Below are 18,582 nucleotides of genomic sequence, written 5' to 3' on the forward strand. Positions count from 1 at the left end.
CCCTCTGAGCCAATCAGACTCATCCTCAAGGACGCGGTGCAACTTATTAAAATGTTCCCGGGAAACTTCAACATGTTTGCGTTCCGTGTAGTTTATGGAGTTCCTCTTTTTTCCATAGTTCTTGAATTGAAGAGCTAACAAGATGGGGCCACTCGATGTGACCGAATAGGGTAATACTTTACTTCATCATTTTGTTTCAATAATTCACTCTTTTATTTACTAACGATTATGTGCCTGACTACTGAAACGTCTGTGGGAGGCTTTGTTGATGTATGCCAGAAATCAGGAAGTGTTCTTCCCATGACATCAAGTCAAGTCACCTTTATTTATATAGCACTTTATACAATACAGATGGTTTCAAAGCAGCTTTACAGCGATAAACAGGGAAATAATGATCAATGATAAACGGAGTTCAATTCAGCTGTCAAAAGCAGCTAAAAAAAACAATAGTGTCATTATTTAGCTCAAGTATGTTCACTGTTGATTCAGTTAGTCAATTATGAAATAAAGCCGAATCAATATTCAAATCAGTATTCCCAGACAGCAACATAATCTCGGCCCATATCCGGGCCACATCTGATACATGTGGATTCCACGCGTACCAGATGTGGACCGGTTCACGGCCTGTCTGGGTTATGACTGAAAATAAAGTGCCCCCAACTAAGCAAGCCTTCTTTTTTTTGGAAGTAACCAGGCTATGTCATGGGGCCAGTTCTCATCTAAATGAATGAACAGGGTGTGATCAGGTGACGTCAGGTGTTATGTTTATGATATCAGATGCATTGCTTATCAATGACTGTCGAACCTTATTGCATATCAGACAGTTCTGTGTCATGAGCAGCTTAAGACGTAATACAGCACAGAACTGGGGATACATCATATATTGACACTTACAAATTTATATATATATGTATATTGAGAACTGAACAAGATAGTCATTTATTAATATTTCAGGTTTAGCTTTAGAAGAAAATAAGATTTTGCCATGCTTAACAGTGTCTGCAGCGGTTGTATTCTCCTGACTGCCATGGAGTTCTTTATCAGACACACCTGGGACAGCGTACCTGTGGATCATAAGCCGGTAAAGATTCGCTTCTCACCTGGCGAGGAAGGTTTGTTAATGCAGGTGACTGCTCCTTTCTTCAATGACCCCCCTGCACCAGCCGGACCACCTGGAGAGCCGTTCCCTGGTCTCTGGGACTATGAGGGTATGTTCATATATACCGTTAATAAAGGCTCAAATCTGGTTTAGAGATTAAGTTTCTTTCTTTCATATGATTATATAACAGATTGTTGGAATCAGCTGATCGTTTTGAATATATACGCATGCAACCCTTGACTGTCTAGATAAATAAAAGTCTGATTTAACTTTGGTGAGAACTTGAATTAGAAGAAAGGTTTATGAAACACTAAGTTCAGATGTTTATCTTTTCCACAATATTTAGTTTGTGCTACTGATTTATTTTTCAGTGGTAGAATCCTTCTTCTTGAACAGCAACACTGAGCAATATCTAGAGGTGGAAGTCTGCCCGTAAGTTAAGCCTACTCTGTTTTTCAGGCCGCTGAAAGTTTTTTCATTGCTAATGTGTAATTGAAATAATATTTTGATATCATATTACAGACATGGACAACACCTTATTCTGCTACTGAATGGAAAACATAATGCGTTCATGGTAAGCAAATTCACACTGTACATCAGTTTATCAAAGGGCTCCTATTATGCTTTTTCACTTTAGTAAGTGTGTAATGTTGCTGTTTGAGCATTAAAAAGATCTGCAAAGTTACAAAGCTCAAAGTCCACTCCAATGGTAGATATTTTTATTTTATTGTTCACCACCCTTTAGGAAAATTAACCTTGGTTTTGTCGATTATTTTTTGTATTACCCTAGTTTTTCAACAAATATCACGATTAAATGGTGGATAACATCGTATCTAAAATGTATAAGAAAAAAAAACACACCACTGTGAAATCCGTGCTTGCAAAGTCCATGCATGAAATCCGTTCTGCACAATTCTCGTTGGTTAAAGAGGTCATCGGATGTGCATTTTCCACAAGTTGGTATGATTCTTTAGGGTCTTCATGTAGAGTTTGTAACATACTGTGGCGCTGACACTGTTTATTCTCTGTTGATTCACCTGCTGTTGGGGGGAGGTGTCCGGGAGGGATATAGTTAAGAGGGAGGGGCTTAAGGACGGAGAAAAGAGAGAAAGACTGTGAGCGGTACAGAGGAAAGTCAGTCTGACGTTACATCTCTTTTTGGGCGTTCATGTCGTTTTTGGGGACAGTTAGGACACCTCCTGATACCCGTGTTAGGCTGTACACGTTCAGGAAATAAACCTTCCAAGCCGTTTGGTGCTTGTAAACCGGATCTTCGTCTCCTGTCTGTTTCTCTGGGAAAGTGCACGACGTTACAATACTTTGGTTAAAATTCCTGTGGTTGTGTAAAACACCCTTTTTACCTCCTCAAAAACAGCTCTGTTCACAGCAACCCGTTTCGGTGCATGTCTCTTTAAATGATAATGAGCAACTGCTCACCCCACCCCTCTCTTCCATGGGGGGTGTCACACAAGACACATAAAGTGCTGCCTTGGCAGACAGTATACAAATTTGCTAATACGGGACAGTCCGTCAGCGGTCTTGGGTGGAGCATGAGCAATATGACATCATATTGCTCAGATTGAGAGTGTTTAGGCTTTTTGAGGATAAAAAAAAAAGGAGTGAATGGATTTTTTTTTTCATTGTATGGTGGTTGTCCACACACTGCAAAGACAAATTTATATGCAAACACCATATAAAAGTGAATTTTGCATCCGATGATCCATTTAACATTCCTAAGTCTGAATCAGGCTTATGGTAAGAGGCGCATTTCGGAAGGAGGGTCTTCAGCAAAACCGGAACGTTCGAGCCAGACGAGGGACAGAGGTGCTGTAATAGTGCAAAATATGTGAAAAATAATGAATTTTTTTAACAATCAAGCATGAAGGCATATTTTAGTACACCCCAAAAACAAAATCAAGACTTCGTAAAAGGGCATAATAGGACCCCTTTAATGTTTTCAGTTTTTAATAAACATTTACAGTCCCATTCAAAATTTTGGGTGGCGGTAAGTTTAATGATTTTGAAAGCAGTCTCTAATCCTCACCACCAAGGCTGTATTTTCTCAAAAATACACAAAAAAAGTAGTGTGTGTGTATACATATATATATATATATATATATGTATGTATGTATGTATACACACACAGATATATACTTTCTTAATAAAATTATTATTATAAAAACAGTAAATGTTTTAATATTAACACTTCAGAAATGCTTAACAAAATAAAATAGTACAGCAGCAAAAAAATATATAGAGTATTATAAAAATGTCCTGATGTCGTTTTTAACCATTAGCTTGTTACCTGTTACAGCAACAACTCCCTATATCATTCCAAGCCAATATAAAGAACAAAAAATGGAAGGGAGAAGCACTTCTGCCTTGGAGGTATTTCCCTCAGGGCATTAATAAGATGAACTCCTACGCCATCCATGGCTCGGGTGCAGGAAGGACTTATGAGTCTCTGTATCCTGTTCCCAAAGAAGACCTACAAGAAGGACAGGGACCAGACTTGTACGTTTAGATATCTCTTAATATTATTTCGGTTTCATTGTATTGCATAATTACTTCACCACGATCTTAACAATTCTTCTCTCATCCGAACAGTCATCGACTTGAGTATTTTCAAGACTTCACTCTGCAAAGCATCATGGGAGAAGACTGGGTTCAGCCAGAATCTGACCTGTGGAATTTAGCAAGCAAATGACCAGCTGAAAATCACAAACCAGCTTTTTAATACAGCAATTACTTGTAATTTGCTTCCATGGCTAAGTTAGAGCACAAACTCCACTGCAGTCTAATCAAAGTTAATGATGTGGCTTGTTTTATTGTGGGTGTAATGGCAATATAATGGCTTTTATTATCACAATTTAATCAATCTTTTTATCAGTAATGCAGCACTAATCTCAGCAGTTAAGCATTCCATCCAGCACCAAGCATCTAGGCTATAGCCTACAATATGTAGCGAATGGGAAATATGTTAATTTTTATACTGAAATGAAATTAATTATTTAAAAATGGAGATGTTAAATGTGGAAATAGAACATTAAATAAACAAATGATAACATTCAACTTTGTTGGAGCTTGGAAACAACAGATTGCATGGACTATCGCATTGCTGAAACATGGTGAAGAGTCTTCCACGAGTTGCATAGAAAAATGAGTAGCTATATAACTATCAGGTTTACGTGCCTTCTACCATAAGATGTTCCTTTTTATGTTTTAGTAGGTCTGTCGCAATATTAAAATAGGTTTTGTGCAACTTTGAATATCTGACAGACTTGACAGTATCTGGAGTAGCCTAAAACGTATAGCAATGATAGCCTTAAAACCTCTTCAAAAAACAGCCGAGCTGTTAACTCTCTCAGCAAACCCATGCGTATAATCAATAGGCGCTGCGTAAACTACAAATTAGCGGCTAATAAGACGGAACACGGGTTTATAATTACAGCCGCTGTCTGTTAAATGAATATTAACAGTGACTAATTACAGAGCCGCTGCTCTCGATCTCCCTGACCCCTGACTGGAGCGCGCACTGCGGGCGTGAGCTGAATGCGCGCTCTCTGTATCCGGGAGCGAAGGTCACTGCAAGGCCCGGATGTGGCACGCGCCTACTTGCACGCCCAGGTAGGCACAATTAAAATGAGGACAAATAATATATACTTTAATTTATTATTATTTCATTGTAATACTAAAACGCTGTGAGACAATAACTTTATAAATCAATAACATTTAAAATATCGTCACTGTCTGGCAGAAACCTTGTATAATCTCCATATTTCGTCATAAATCATTGCTATTGGTCAGCCTTTTCTTCTGTTTGTGGATTTTGCAAACATTAAAAAGCATTTAAAACAGCTTGTGACTAAACCTCAAACTGATTATATTACACATTATGTGTGAACATAGTGTGTGAATTAATAAACGTATTAATTATTTAAATATTATGAGTAACATAAAAAAAAAAACATCTGTTGGGAATGCAGGGAGACACTCCAGGACAAACACCTAATATATTTAGCCTAAATGAATAAATAGATAAAAATAGAAACCAATAGAAAGAATCACATCCATGGGCCGCACTCAAATTACACACACAGACTCGGAGTAATCGCATTTGTTCTCTCCACATGCAATCTATTCACTGGGGGAAATAGCAGAGTACAAATTGCTTCTTGTTAGGAGCAGAGCGAAGTCAATCAGATGGCCTTCCACTCATGTTTTTTAAATCAGGGAGAATTTATGCGCTGACATTTTATAATTGATAGGAGGCTTGTTCAAAACTGAATGGGATTGGGCACTGGCATGTTTTCAGTTCTATTTCTGCGAGTTGAACACCGTTAGCCGCACAGAAAAGGAATTGATTTAATCGAATACACATTAGATACAACTCTGAATGCCGAAGGGAGGGGGGAATATTGTCACTTCCTTTTTTTTTAAAAAAAAAGAGAATGAATCATGTTTGTCATTTGATTCCATTATATCCATAATGGACCTGTTTACCTGTCGCTTTTGCCCCTTCCATCCATTTGTCACAGGCAGGTAATATCTGCACTAAAATATTGATTCCCATCTATTCGAAAACACATTAACAAACAAATATTTTGAACACAGGGACCTGCAATAGTGTCTAGTGGCACTTTTTTTTTTTTTAATATGAGAGATAATTTTGATATATATTTTTGTTTTGTTCATCACTAAAAAATATCAATCATTGCGCTCCGAGCTCCGAAAATGTGTTTCCATGGCAACAAAAGCTTTTCAGGATAAAAGGGGCTGTCAGGAAGAATATTTTCCTTTATAACTCAGTCATAATCATAAACATTAGTACAATACACTCTCTCTCACGCACGCACATCAGTGAAGCCCATTAAAGGCCACTATAAAAGGAGGCTTAAAAGTAAAGGATGACAAAGAACCACGCTCGCAAAGTGGAGGTTATTTTTACAGATTTTAAGGGGAGGGGAAGATGATAAATCTGAGTTGGGAGGCAGTAATAAGAGAGGATGGCAGGCAACACAACATTATCAGGCTGTTTGTGCTGTGTGGAAGTGCTGGAGGGGGGAGGGCCGCTGAGGAGAGCCTTTACCCGCACGACACCCTCTGATTGATAGTGGAATAAAGGTCGTTCCGTGTGATGAATGAATATTTCGATATAACCCAATCACGGTGCACAGGAAAACGAATGACTGGATGAGAACAAGATGAGCCGGTCCACTGAGGGCACGGCACGCGGGGCCAGCAGAGACACTAAATCACAAAATAACAGAATTGAACTTTATGTGGCCAGAAATGGGAGAGCTTGTGGAGAGACGGGGTTGAAAATGTGACCTGGATACTCTCAGCTTTTCTGTCAATACTAAATCCATGAAGAAAGGGAAAGAGGCGGGGGAGAAGCAAGAGATGGAGCCAAGAGTCTTTTCCGCTAGACATTTAGAGGTCATGTTTTAAAGCGAACGCGGTAACTGTGGAGTTGTTCATAAAGTGGTTAACTCGCAGTGAGATGTTTCGTTTGTGCACGAGGGTCAGTTTGATGGAATATCAGCTCTCATTTGTCTGAGAGCCACAGATGGCTGAGCTGAAGACAAATGCCGCAGTTAGACAGCCAAAACAACATTTTCGTCCTGATGTGCACAGCATTGTATTGATTAATATCACTGACAAAACGAACTAGCTGAAGAACGGTTACGCACTGATGGGAAATGAAAAGCCTGCAAGGATGAGATAAGTATCTGTGATTGCGCATTAGATGTCAAGTGACTCACTGAATCATTCAACTCAACCGATTCTTTCAAAGCACTCAGGCTGCGTCCAAAATAAGTACGATATTTTGTATGGGTTTTTATTAGCCACTAGAAAAATAACGGTTAAAGTTTTTGTGCTACAATCCAGTGTGTTTTTGAATAAAAATATGATAAGATAAGCTGTTTTGTACTGCTAAATGAATGCGGATGACACCGGATTCAATTGAAAAAATGGCCATGGCGTTATGTTAAAAATACACACTGCACTATTTGAGGGGACAGACATTTGTAGTGGTGTCTAAAACCACAGTGGACATTATCAAGTGTACTCATTCAATCCCATAATGCACCTAAATAAAGAGAGCAAAAACTATACACTCAACAGCTACGTCTTGCAAGAAGATAGTGTCCGGCTGACTAATGCGCTCACTCGTTTTTGTTCACTCATTCAGTGAACTATATTAGTGGAGTAATGTAGTGAATGAGGAAATAGGGGTGATTTCGGATACAGCCCTTAATTCAGAAACGAAACAAGTATAAGGGAGTAATTGAATTATTCACTCAACCGAATAGTTCAAAAACACTGGGTTCATTCAGGAACACCGGAGACACACATACTGACTTGATTCTGCTGTGGCTATTTTTGTTGGCAAAGCAAAAAACGACAAGGTATTTGGCAATATTGTGTCTAAAATGTAAGTTACTTAATATTATTGTTAATTATAAAAGTAATATCACGATCACAAATATTCTATCCTGTTATGTCTTGTTTTGTAATGTGTCAGATGGTCTTTGTTACTGCATGTATACCTGAATATCTCTTAGATGACTATAGCCATTTTGAAAGATTTCAAATTAATTGTTGAATAAGGCTTAACAAAACATTAAATAACCCTTTTGAAAAAACGTCAACAATGGAAAATCATCAATTAGTTGATCAAGTCTCATTGCTTAATTAACAGAAAATGTCTTAGACATCTTTTCCTTTTCTTAATTAAAAAAGTCCACACAAACACAAAATAAGAGGCCATTATTTGCTTGTCAAAAACTGTCATATGTTTAAGGCATCATAATGCGGGATGCGGGTGTCTGAACCTGAGAGAGAGAGAGAGAGGGGGGAGAGGGGGGAGAGGGGGAGGGGGAGAGGGAGAGGGGGAGAGGGGGAGAGGAGGGGGGGGGATTTATTATTGCTTTTCCTTAGTCATTTGCTTCTTTATCTTCTGTGGTGATATCAGAATGCCACAGAGTAGATATGGCAGGCAAAAGATAAAACTGAAACGTCTCACTCCAGTTAACTCTGTGCACTTTCTGCCAACAGAAATGTTCATCTGCATGTCCAATAGGATCATCTCTTGCACTCAGATTAAGGTCAGAAAAGCTCAGACATATCTTCGCACTTTTAGTCCTCTTTTCTTTTTGTGTCACTTTGCTTTCTGACACTGTACAATCTGTCTCACGGCATGAGTTTCTCAGCATTATCCAATTATCTACGAGGTAAGGCATGTACCGCTCAGGTTGCTACCTTGACAAAATCAATAAGCATTCGTAATGTCTAATACTACTGTCTTCTGAGCACACTGTGATCCTCGGTAAAGAGAAGAAATAAAAAAGACAAATGACAATAAAGCAAGTTCAATTCGGCTCCGTGAATCAAAACAAATAAGGTTTTTTATAGAGTATGCTGAAATTATTCAGTGTTATGAACACAACACCCAGAGTACAGGAAGTAATGGGCCATTACAGGAAAAAGAAATGTCCATTTACACAGTACAAATGATGGGAAAGGTCCATGCACTGCTGGCATCTTCCACAAATAGCATTAGAGCCACAAATTCCATGATTTTGGTTGTGAGAGCTAGATGAACGATTAAAAAAGTTAAAGTAACTAGAATGAAAAGTAAATAGTTTTCAATCCATCAAAAGTCTATGCCCACCCCCTAAAAATGGCTTGTATCAAATAATTAAAATTATAAAACAATGTCATTATTTTGAACTAATTTGTTCTAAAAACATTGCAAATGTTAATTGCTAATTATGAATATTAATTGTAGTGTTGACTGGATTTGTCATGCTCAACCGAGTGACAGCTACAATTAGACTACATTTTATTTCACTTTTTTGTCAATTTAATTTTAAAATTATATTAAATATTTATTGCTAGAAAATAACAAAATCTAAAAAATCATGTTTTTTAAAATAGCAACAAAGAAAAGAACAAAACAACAACAAAAACCTGCTAGCCATATATTAAAATAAAATAAAATAAAATAGAACAGCTCATGAAATATTTCGTTTGACCTCCACTTTCACCGACCATTTGTTAAAAAAATCAAAACAAAGTATCTCAGGTCCTGTTTTGTCCACTTTTTGTATAAAGAACTAGCTCCTGAAAAGCAAGAAACACAGCTCAAATGGGACGAGTGATGTCCTTTGATGACTGTTATGATATCCAGTGGAAAATCTTGTTTTCATATTTATATGTCTGACTTACTATTTTTTTCTTTTTCACTCCTCAGCCAGATTTTCTCCCTTCTCTCATCCTCCGCTTTATCCGCCTTAGGGAAATATTTCCTCCGACATCATAATTCTGACTGTTTCTCATTTATTTAATATTTATTTACTTGTTTATTTTTAACACCCTTCTAGCTTCTCTAGTTTCTTGACTTTAGTTGCCCAACTATGAAACAGCTGCTTGTCCGTTAGACCTTCCACTGTATCAACACTCACAGAATGTTGCAGAAACTGACAATTGTAAGAATTAATCAAATACATTAACATCAAATTTACCATGGTAACCACAGTTTATGCCCAAATACCATAGTATTGTTGCTAAACTGTAAAATTATAATTTAAAATTGGATGTCATTCAAACACTGTAAAAAAAAAAAAGCCTACTATGTAACTTTTTTTTGTTCTAAATTAACACAATTTAAGTAATGCTTTTTGACTGCTAGAGGGCCAAAAGTTTGTAACTCTAATGAATGTGGTAACTAATACAAAGTTAATGCAGCTTGTTTAAGGCAACACTTTGTTTGGCAGAACTTGGTTACCAGTTATTCTTTGTAAGGGTAATTAAAGGCAACCGGAGAGACACATGGAACCAATATGCGCAAATAATTGTGACACAAATCAAGCTACACATACACAACACAAACTGCAATCTGACAGCACCACATGTCAGAACTGAAAAGTGAAAATAGAAAATAATGTTTACAGTGCTAATGAATGACAGGTAATGGGGAAACATCATTTAATAGTATATAGTTGTAAAAACAAGCAGCATTCAGTTATTTTAAAACAAGAAAGATCATTAACAAAATATCATGTCACTTTTTGAAAGATTCAACACATGGCTGTCATTGATTTCAGTTGCACCAGATAATTCCCTCTAGAGTTAACACTTGCAATTACCAAATATGACATGCTGAAAAAAATAAATTTTAGATAACATGCAGCCATTATAACTACATCAAATTTAAAAAGAAAATGTTTACCCAATTTAAAAACGCAGCCTTGATAATCACAAATCTTTTAGCAAGAAGAAGAAGAAGAAGAAGTTTTATTTATATAGCGCCTTATTTATTTATTTATTACTTATTATTGATGTAGCTCAAGGCTTTACATTGTACATTACACTACATTTACACACCCGCACACTAGGGGTGGAACGGTACACAGAAGTCACGGTTCGGTTCATACCTCGGTTCAGACATCACGGTTCGGTACGATTTCGGTACAATGGAGGGAAAAGCAAAACAAAAATGCAGAAGGCATTGTATTTTTAAAATAAGTTTTATTAATAAAGGCATAGAACCAGTTTATTTGTAGTGCACTGACAATAGTTTTATATAATTAGTTTATTAATTAAATTAATAAAAAGACAAAAAGACTTTGCGATATGTTTGGTAATTGTACCTGAATTAATTTAAAATTAATTTGCTATATTTCAGATCAATATATTTGTTTTCCTTAATTTTAATTAACATTATTAATTAACAATGTAACATTATTCTCATCTGAATTATAAATAATTGATTTCTGTATAAAATAATACTACCATTAATAACGCATTCGATTTTCTTTTTTAATCAATGTAGAATGTGTAAGATTAGTGCTCCGAGGACGAGAAATGAAAACCAATGCGATGAATGTCCAAAAGATGGGACCCACAGACTGTTTTGAAATGGAGTTGGATAAATATGTTTTGCTTTTAAAACAGTGTGTGTGTGTGTGTGTGTGTGTGTGAGAGAGAGAGAGAGAGAGAGAGAGAGAGAGAGAGAGAGAGAGAGAGAGAGAGAGAGAGAGAGAGAGAGAGAGAGAGAGAGAGAGAGAGAGAGAGAGAGAGAGATTTTGGTTGGGTGACAGTTGTAGGTTACAGTTTGACAAGAGTTTACAGTGTGACAAAAGCACAATGTTGTGTTTTATTGCGAGTGTACACAAATATAAGTAAACACTTTGCAGGTTTAATGATCTGTATGAACAAAATGACGGAGTATGTTTTTTATGTTTCCACAATGACGGAGTATGTTTTTTATGTGTACACACACACACACACACACAAACACACACACACCAGCATTGCAATCTTGACATCGCAGCCTGTTCATTATGTGGTCACACCAAACGCGAATAGAGCGTTAAATTCGCGTCTATCGCGTCTAGTTCGACGCTAGTCCAAAGCGAATAGGACGCGCGTATAAACCAACGTTTGAAGTGAACGCGCGTTCAGAGCTAAGCCGATGGTACAGATTATGTGTCCCTAAAGAACCCGCGTATCTAACAGTAGTTCCGCATTACATTAATTAATTTCCACGCGAGTTTTATTTATTTTTATACCGTGTATTCTCCGTGTAAATTCGTGCACCGAACCGTGACGCCCGTACCGTTTCGGTTCGGTATGAATACATGTACCGTTCCACCCCTACCGCACACACATTACAATCACATAAGGTCACATATAGTCACATTATCTAAAATACATGTTAAATAGATATGTTTTTAGCTGAGTCTTAAATGTAGCCACAAATGAGATATTACGAAGTGTAAGGGGTAGTGAATTCCATAATTTAGGAGCATGCACTAAATGACCCTCCACCTACTGTTGACAACCGGAAACGAGGAATGGACAATAAACCAAGTTCAGCTGATCTAAGGGCGGTAAGAGTAGATCAGACAGATATGGAGGTATGACCATTTAATGCCTTAAACGTTAGAAGTAACCCCTTAAAGTGAATACATGATGCCACGGGTGGCCAGTGAAGGTCATGAAGCAGAGGAGTAATGTGAGCAGAACGCCTGGTGGAGGTGAAAACTCTTGCTGCTGAGTTTTGAACATACTGTAATCTTGCAATAAGTTTTTTGGGCAGACCAAGAAATAGAGCATTGCAATAATCCAGACGTGATGTGATTAATACATGAATTAAGGTTTCAGCATTAGCTAAAGTGAGAGAAGATCGAAGACGTGCAATATTGGAAAAAAGAGTTTTTAACCATAAATATGGGAGCCAAAAGATAGAGTTGAGTCGATTAAGACACCAAGGTTACTAATAGATGACGAAGACTTAACATGAACTCCATCAATATCAAAGGACAGGTCCACCCTTTTGACTGAGGCAGGAGAGCCAATCACCAATATCTCTGTTGTTTTTATTATGTAATTTGAAGAAATTCAGGGACATCCAATGCTTGATGTCCCTGATACATGCAGTGAGTGAGTCAGGCAGGGATGGCCTATTGGAGCTGGTGGTAAGATAAATTTGAATGTCATCAGCATAGCAATGAAATCGAAGTCTATGCCTGCGTATGATGTCACCAAGTGGATATATATAGATGATGAACAATAGTGGGCGAATGACTGAACCTTGAGGAACACCCTGTGTAAGCGAAGCAGTGGCAGATCTATACCCTTGTATGGGGATATATTACTTTCTGTCGCTGATGTAAGAAATGAGCCAGGAAAGAGCGGAACCAGTGATGCCGATATCAGAAAGCCGAGAGATCAGTATTATTTCATGGCAGACTGTGTCAAATGCAGCGCTTAGATCGAGACCCTGAATCCATGGACAAAACAATGTCGTTAACCACCCGAAGAATAGCAGTTTCAGTGCTATGAGATGGGCGAAATTCTGACTGAAAAGGTTCAAAAAGACCATTCAAATCTAAATATGATCGCAATTGCGAAGCCAGGATTTTGCTTAAGAATGTTAAATTCGATATTGGCCTGTAATTGTGTGTAATGGTCAAGGCCTGGTTTTTTAAGAATGGGGGTCACCGCAGCCATTTTTTTATTCTGCTGGGACAATGGCGGAAGCCAAACTACAGTTTATCATATGAAGGGCGTAACCTCGAGGACACACATCTTAAGCAAAACAGTAGGTGTAGGATCAAGCCGGCAGGGTGTGGAATTAGACTTCACAAATATCACTTATGGCAACAGGAGTAGTCAGAGACAGAGTAAAAGCAGAGAGAGAGTTTGTTGAGCGAGCTGAATCAGATAACATCAAATGAACATTTGAGTCACTTGTATGAGGGGTGTCTTTTGTGATGGATTCAGAGATTAACTTCAATTTGTCTGAAAGGAATTGGGAAAAGCTATTCACAAGCACCCCAGAGCCCGAAATAACATGTTGTGGTGCGAGTTTGTTAACCATAGCAAAGAGTGATTTGGGCCTGCACGTGGAATTTCTAATGGTAGAGGAGAAATAAGAGGATCTTGCATCGTTGAGGGCTGTACGGTAGTTGAGCCAGAGAGTGCACAATGAGTCCAGTTTACCTGTATAGTCCTTATAGAGGGCGACCCACAGTTTTCATCGTTCGAAGTTCAGGAGTGAACCCCAGGGTGAGGCACAAGTAGATGGAACCAGTCTATTTTTAACAGGAGCTTGCCTCTCAAGTATATGAGAAAACTAAAAATGAAGTTTATGAGTTTGTGATCTGAGAAAGCAAAATCAGAGCCACTAACAAGAATATTATATAAGCCAGATGTACATATGAGATCCAGAATATGACCCCTGGAGTGAGTAGCAAAAGTTACATGTTGAGTTAAGTTGAAACAGTCCAGCACAGACATCAATTCTTTGCATTGTGCAGTGTTTTCATGTATATTAAAATCACCAAGCAAAATAACAGATGGATGACTACCACAGACAAGATTAAGTAACTCACTAATCTCAGAGAAAAAGTTAGAGGGAAATTTTGGAGGTCGGTAAATTAAGATTACAGCCAGTGACGTTTGGCCAGTCATTTTCAGCGGTAAATGCTGCAACATCATGAAACTCGATCTTGGATATTTTAATAGTCTCAGGGCAAACAGCCAGCCCTCCACCTCTACGATGAAGACGCAGTTAAAGAGAAATAGATGTACCCAGGTGGTGTTAAAAGGTTCAAGTTGAAAAGGTCATTAGGCACCTGCCAGGTTTCCGTCAAAAGTAGCATGTCCAGGTTTGTGTCAATGATTATGTCATTCAACACTGATGCTTTATCAGTTAAAGCTGCTGTAGGTAACTTTTGAAAAAATGTATTTGCTAAAACTGTCATTATGTCCTGACAGTAGAATATGAGACAGATAATCTGTGTAAAAATCAAGCTCCTCTGGCTCCTCCTAGTGGTCCTATTGCCATTTGCAAGAAATACACGCTCCCGGTCAGAAACAACCAATCAGAGCCAGGAGGAATGTCTTAGCAGTGTCAATCACCCTCGTGTACGCGCTGATTACACCCCTCTCTTGCACAGCGCGAGCCGTCGTTCAAACTCAAGATTGCCGGCGTGTTATTGCATATTATTGACGTTTAGTCCCTATTAGTGAATGTGCCATATAACTGTTTATCCGCTGTTATCGGTGGCCCTGTTTACTAGCCTGCGTGTTCACGGCCGGCTCCGCTGTGGAGGACGAGCTGTGGACGGAGGGCTGTAGCGCAGCAGAGAGCAAGGGGGTGGGACCTGTAAGTTGTGCTTGTTCAAATTTTCAGGCTAAGTCAACGTTTTCTCAAAACTCCCTACTGCAGCTTTAAAGAGCGAGTGTTCAACAGCGCATCACAAGTCTGAAGATGCGCGTCTGCAGGTTCCGAGGTCGGGATCAAAACAAAATGATGTTAGATTTCCAAAGATGATAAGTCGATTTTCCTGCTGTGTTTTACCCGAAGCAAGGGTGTTGGTATAGACAACCGGAATATTATTTGAAGACGAGCAATAAATCCGAAGTTTCTTCCGCGAACGGTGTATGTAGCGAGGTCGGCGTAAAACTCCAAGTTGTTCACACCATTTATAAGTGTCCGGAGCCAAGATCCTTTTAATGTTCTGAGTTGAGCAGCAGAAAATTGTAAAGCCATCTTGGGAAAAGTAATTTGATTAATGTCATCCAAAAACAGCACAAAAAGACCAAAAAACTATACCTGCAAGTGGATACGTAACGACATGACCAGCAGTGATGACCAATGTGACCCACACAACAATTTATCGGTTTAAGCAAGACCATCATCTTATGTCTGCATGAGGGCATTTATTTGATATTGACATATCCCAGCTGCCATCTGACATCTGCATGCATCTGATGCCATTCTGAATTAATTAATTTTACTCAGTGCTGAGTGCAACCAGCTAATCACGACTCCAAGTGCTCGTACGTCTCAGAGAAATAGCACTAAAAATAAAGACAAGCGTGCCAAGATCAGAGGGACTTCACCATTAAGATTCATCTAATGTGTCATTTAGAATCAAGGGCCCTCCATTTGGATCATCAGGAATTCAACTAGAATTTAAAATGCTTTTGGATCTCAATCTAAGAATTGGTTGGAAAAGAGTCCCAGAGGGATGTATTAAAATACAAATCTATATACCGCCATGACTAAATGATTACATATATAGAAAGAAGTCTAATACCGAAAAGGCAGCAATATTATAAAATATTTTTTTTCAATTTAATAGAACTATTTTCTATTTGAATACATTTCAAAATGTTATTTATTCCTGTGTTGGCAAAGCTGAATTTTAAGCATCATTACTCCAATCTTCAGTGTCACATGATCCTTCAGGAATCATTTGGTGCTCAATTATTATCAGTTATGATTGGTATTCAATTATTAATAATGGTTATTCTTATTATCAATGATGAAACAGTTGACAGTTTTTAATATTTTTGTGGAAACTGTGATACATTTTCCCCCCACTTTTTTCAGTACTTCTTCAGTCCTTGACAAGAACAGATTTATTTGAAATAGAAATCTCTTGTAACATTCACTCTTGATAATGTGTCCTTGCTGAATAAAACATATTCATTTCTTTTTTTAACTTACTTACCCAAACTTTTGAATGGCAGTGTATCACGGTTTCCACAAACATTAAGCAGCAAAAAACATTTTCAATAGTGATAATAATAAGAAAAAGAATGGATTTCTTGAGCACCAAAACAGCATATTAGAATGATTTCCAAAGGATCATGTGACACTGAAGACTGTATGATTGAGTAATCAAATTTAATAAATTATATTTTAAAATATATTAGAAGAGAAAACAGTTCTTTTTCATTGAAATGGTATTTTACAACATTGTTTTTTTACTGTACTTTTGATCAAATAAATGCAGCCTTGGTGAGCATGAGAGACTTCTTTAAAAAAACATTATAGAAACTAAATACAGAATCAACTGCCAAATCCACAGAGGTCGTCAGATATGTGTGATCCCTTGTGTGTGTGTGTGGTTATGTCAGGTTGAAGGGTTCTCTCTGAGGTGTGGACTAGACTTCTGTCATTGGTAGATAAGAAGGGAAGAATGGAGCAAGCACTTGGGGTTTGAGGATAAAAAAATGACATTAAAACCCCGACAGCAGTAAGGATGACCACACACTGAGCATTACTAGCCACCGAACGGACAGCAGCGGCACCCCTTAGCAACTGTCTCATCTCCACGGTGACAGAACCACTGCTACAGTGATAGCTTAGTGACTCTATATCAGGCTGACCATAGATGTGACCTTCACTCTCCCGTTTAAGGAAGTTACACATCAACTCTGCCTGTCTTTCAATTCTCTGCTTTGACTTTTACACACACACACACACACACACACACACACGCACGCACGCACGCACGCACGCATGCACACGTTTCCATGTTTTATGGTTTATATTCTATTCCCTTACACAAACCCTACCCCTAATCCTACCCATCACAGAAAACTTTCTGCATTTTAAAAAAACCTTAATTTAGTGTGATTTATAAGCTGCTTTCCTCATGGGAACTAAAAAATGTACTTGTATTACTATCCTTGTGGGGATATATAGTACCATATTTTGGGGGGAATTGCCATGAAAATGCCATGCATTTCAGTCCCATGGTATATTTTAAAATACCATAGTATTGCCATATGATTCCATCACTTTATCGTGATACTGCCACGTTACATTTAGTAAGGGTAATATTGTAATATTCTTTGAAGCTCCTTCAAATAATATGTAGGCTAATTACCTCAGTATATAAATATGGTAATCATTCAGTACCATGGTATATATGAAAGTACCATAGTATTTTCATTACTATACCATGTTATTACTATAGTACTCTTTTGTAATTGGCTTTTTTTATGAGACTCTAAAATGGGCAGAAAACCATTGTAAGCAGCCATTTACAAACAAGCAATTTACAAGTTCTTGTTTTGAACACATTGAGGAGCTTGTCTCCATCTGTTAACAGTCACCGCACATCCTTCAGACATCTGTTGGATTTCACCGTTAACTCTGTCCTTTGAACATGGTAAAATAGTTCTTTAGACTTTCCTCTCAGGACTGAAACTTTTCTAAGATTACTATCTGTTCACACTCACCTGCTTGAATTGATCCTGCACTGGGCAAAACTTAAAGGGACAGTTCACCCAAAAATTAAAGTTCTGTCATCATTAACTCAACCTGTATGACATTTTCTTTTTTTCTTTTTGTAGAACACAAAAGGATTGATATTTTTGATAAAAAAAAACAAACAAAACAAAACAATGACTTGACAAAACCCGTCTAACAGCACATCTAAAATTTAATTTAAATTTTCCAGTGAACTATTCCTTTAATAGCAGGATTCAGCAGTAATATAATTTCCATCCTTGATTTGCCGTGGCCTGGCGCTTCTTCAGTCTGATTGGACGGTTTTTGCGTGAGCTGCCATATGAAACCATTTGGAGAAGTGTTCTGCTGACCCCACACATTAAGCACATTAAGTCTTTAGGGGGGATTATTACACACCATTAGCTGGTGTATTGTGTATGAGATGATGTAAGACCTTAAAGAGGACCCTCTGGCTGTGGTAAATGGTCATTTCTCTTTCTCTCTATCTTTGCCTATCTGTCTCTCTCTCCGTCTGTCTCTGGGAGAGAGTGCAGCTATGTAAAGGGCTAAATGGATCCACTCACGGTTCTGATGGTCTCTTGCTAACCAAAATGGATACGGGGTCCTGACCTTGACTCGGCCATCTATGTTTGCCTTGGTAACATCCTAGCGCTAGAATGTGTGCGTGTAAGTTTATAGTTGGGAAAAATGGTCCAGCGAGGAAACTTGTCTGTTTTTGTACAGAATGATTTTGTGAGTTTTGGAGTCTTTATAGCACTTGTCACATGCTGTTATGGAAGATGTGAATAAGAATGTTTAGTGTGTCTTTTAGCTGATCCCACCTGATCTTCCTTCCCCCATCGCTCTGAACTCCTGACAGCAGCTACTACGGCTGTCTGTGTTTCCTTGAGCACACATTATTTTTTATGTAAAA

The 18,582-nt window shown here is 38.0% G+C and overlaps 1 protein-coding gene across 2 annotated transcripts; it reads left to right on the plus strand.

The window, feature by feature from the left end:
- The first annotated feature begins 18 nt into the window (after positions 1 to 18).
- cunh4orf33 (chromosome unknown C4orf33 homolog) lies at positions 19 to 3,836 on the plus strand. 2 transcript variants are annotated; one of them, XM_056264603.1, is made up of 6 exons: positions 19 to 170; positions 997 to 1,208; positions 1,471 to 1,531; positions 1,622 to 1,673; positions 3,414 to 3,613; positions 3,707 to 3,836. In XM_056264603.1, exons 2-6 carry the CDS (start codon positions 1,028 to 1,030, stop codon positions 3,804 to 3,806), a joined length of 594 nt encoding a protein of 197 aa, XP_056120578.1. In that variant the 5' UTR covers positions 19 to 170; positions 997 to 1,027; the 3' UTR covers positions 3,807 to 3,836. The 2 variants fall into 2 exon arrangements, with proteins under 2 accessions (XP_056120578.1, XP_056120577.1); XM_056264602.1 differs by lacking the exon at positions 19 to 170 and having other exon boundaries at positions 831 to 1,208.
- The last annotated feature ends 14,746 nt before the right edge of the window (positions 3,837 to 18,582 follow it).

This window comes from Rhinichthys klamathensis, unplaced genomic scaffold (genome assembly GCF_029890125.1).
Source record: "Rhinichthys klamathensis goyatoka isolate OS25496 unplaced genomic scaffold, OSU_Roscu_1.1 h1tg000222l_1, whole genome shotgun sequence".
Classification (NCBI taxonomy): domain Eukaryota; kingdom Metazoa; phylum Chordata; class Actinopteri; order Cypriniformes; family Leuciscidae; genus Rhinichthys; species Rhinichthys klamathensis.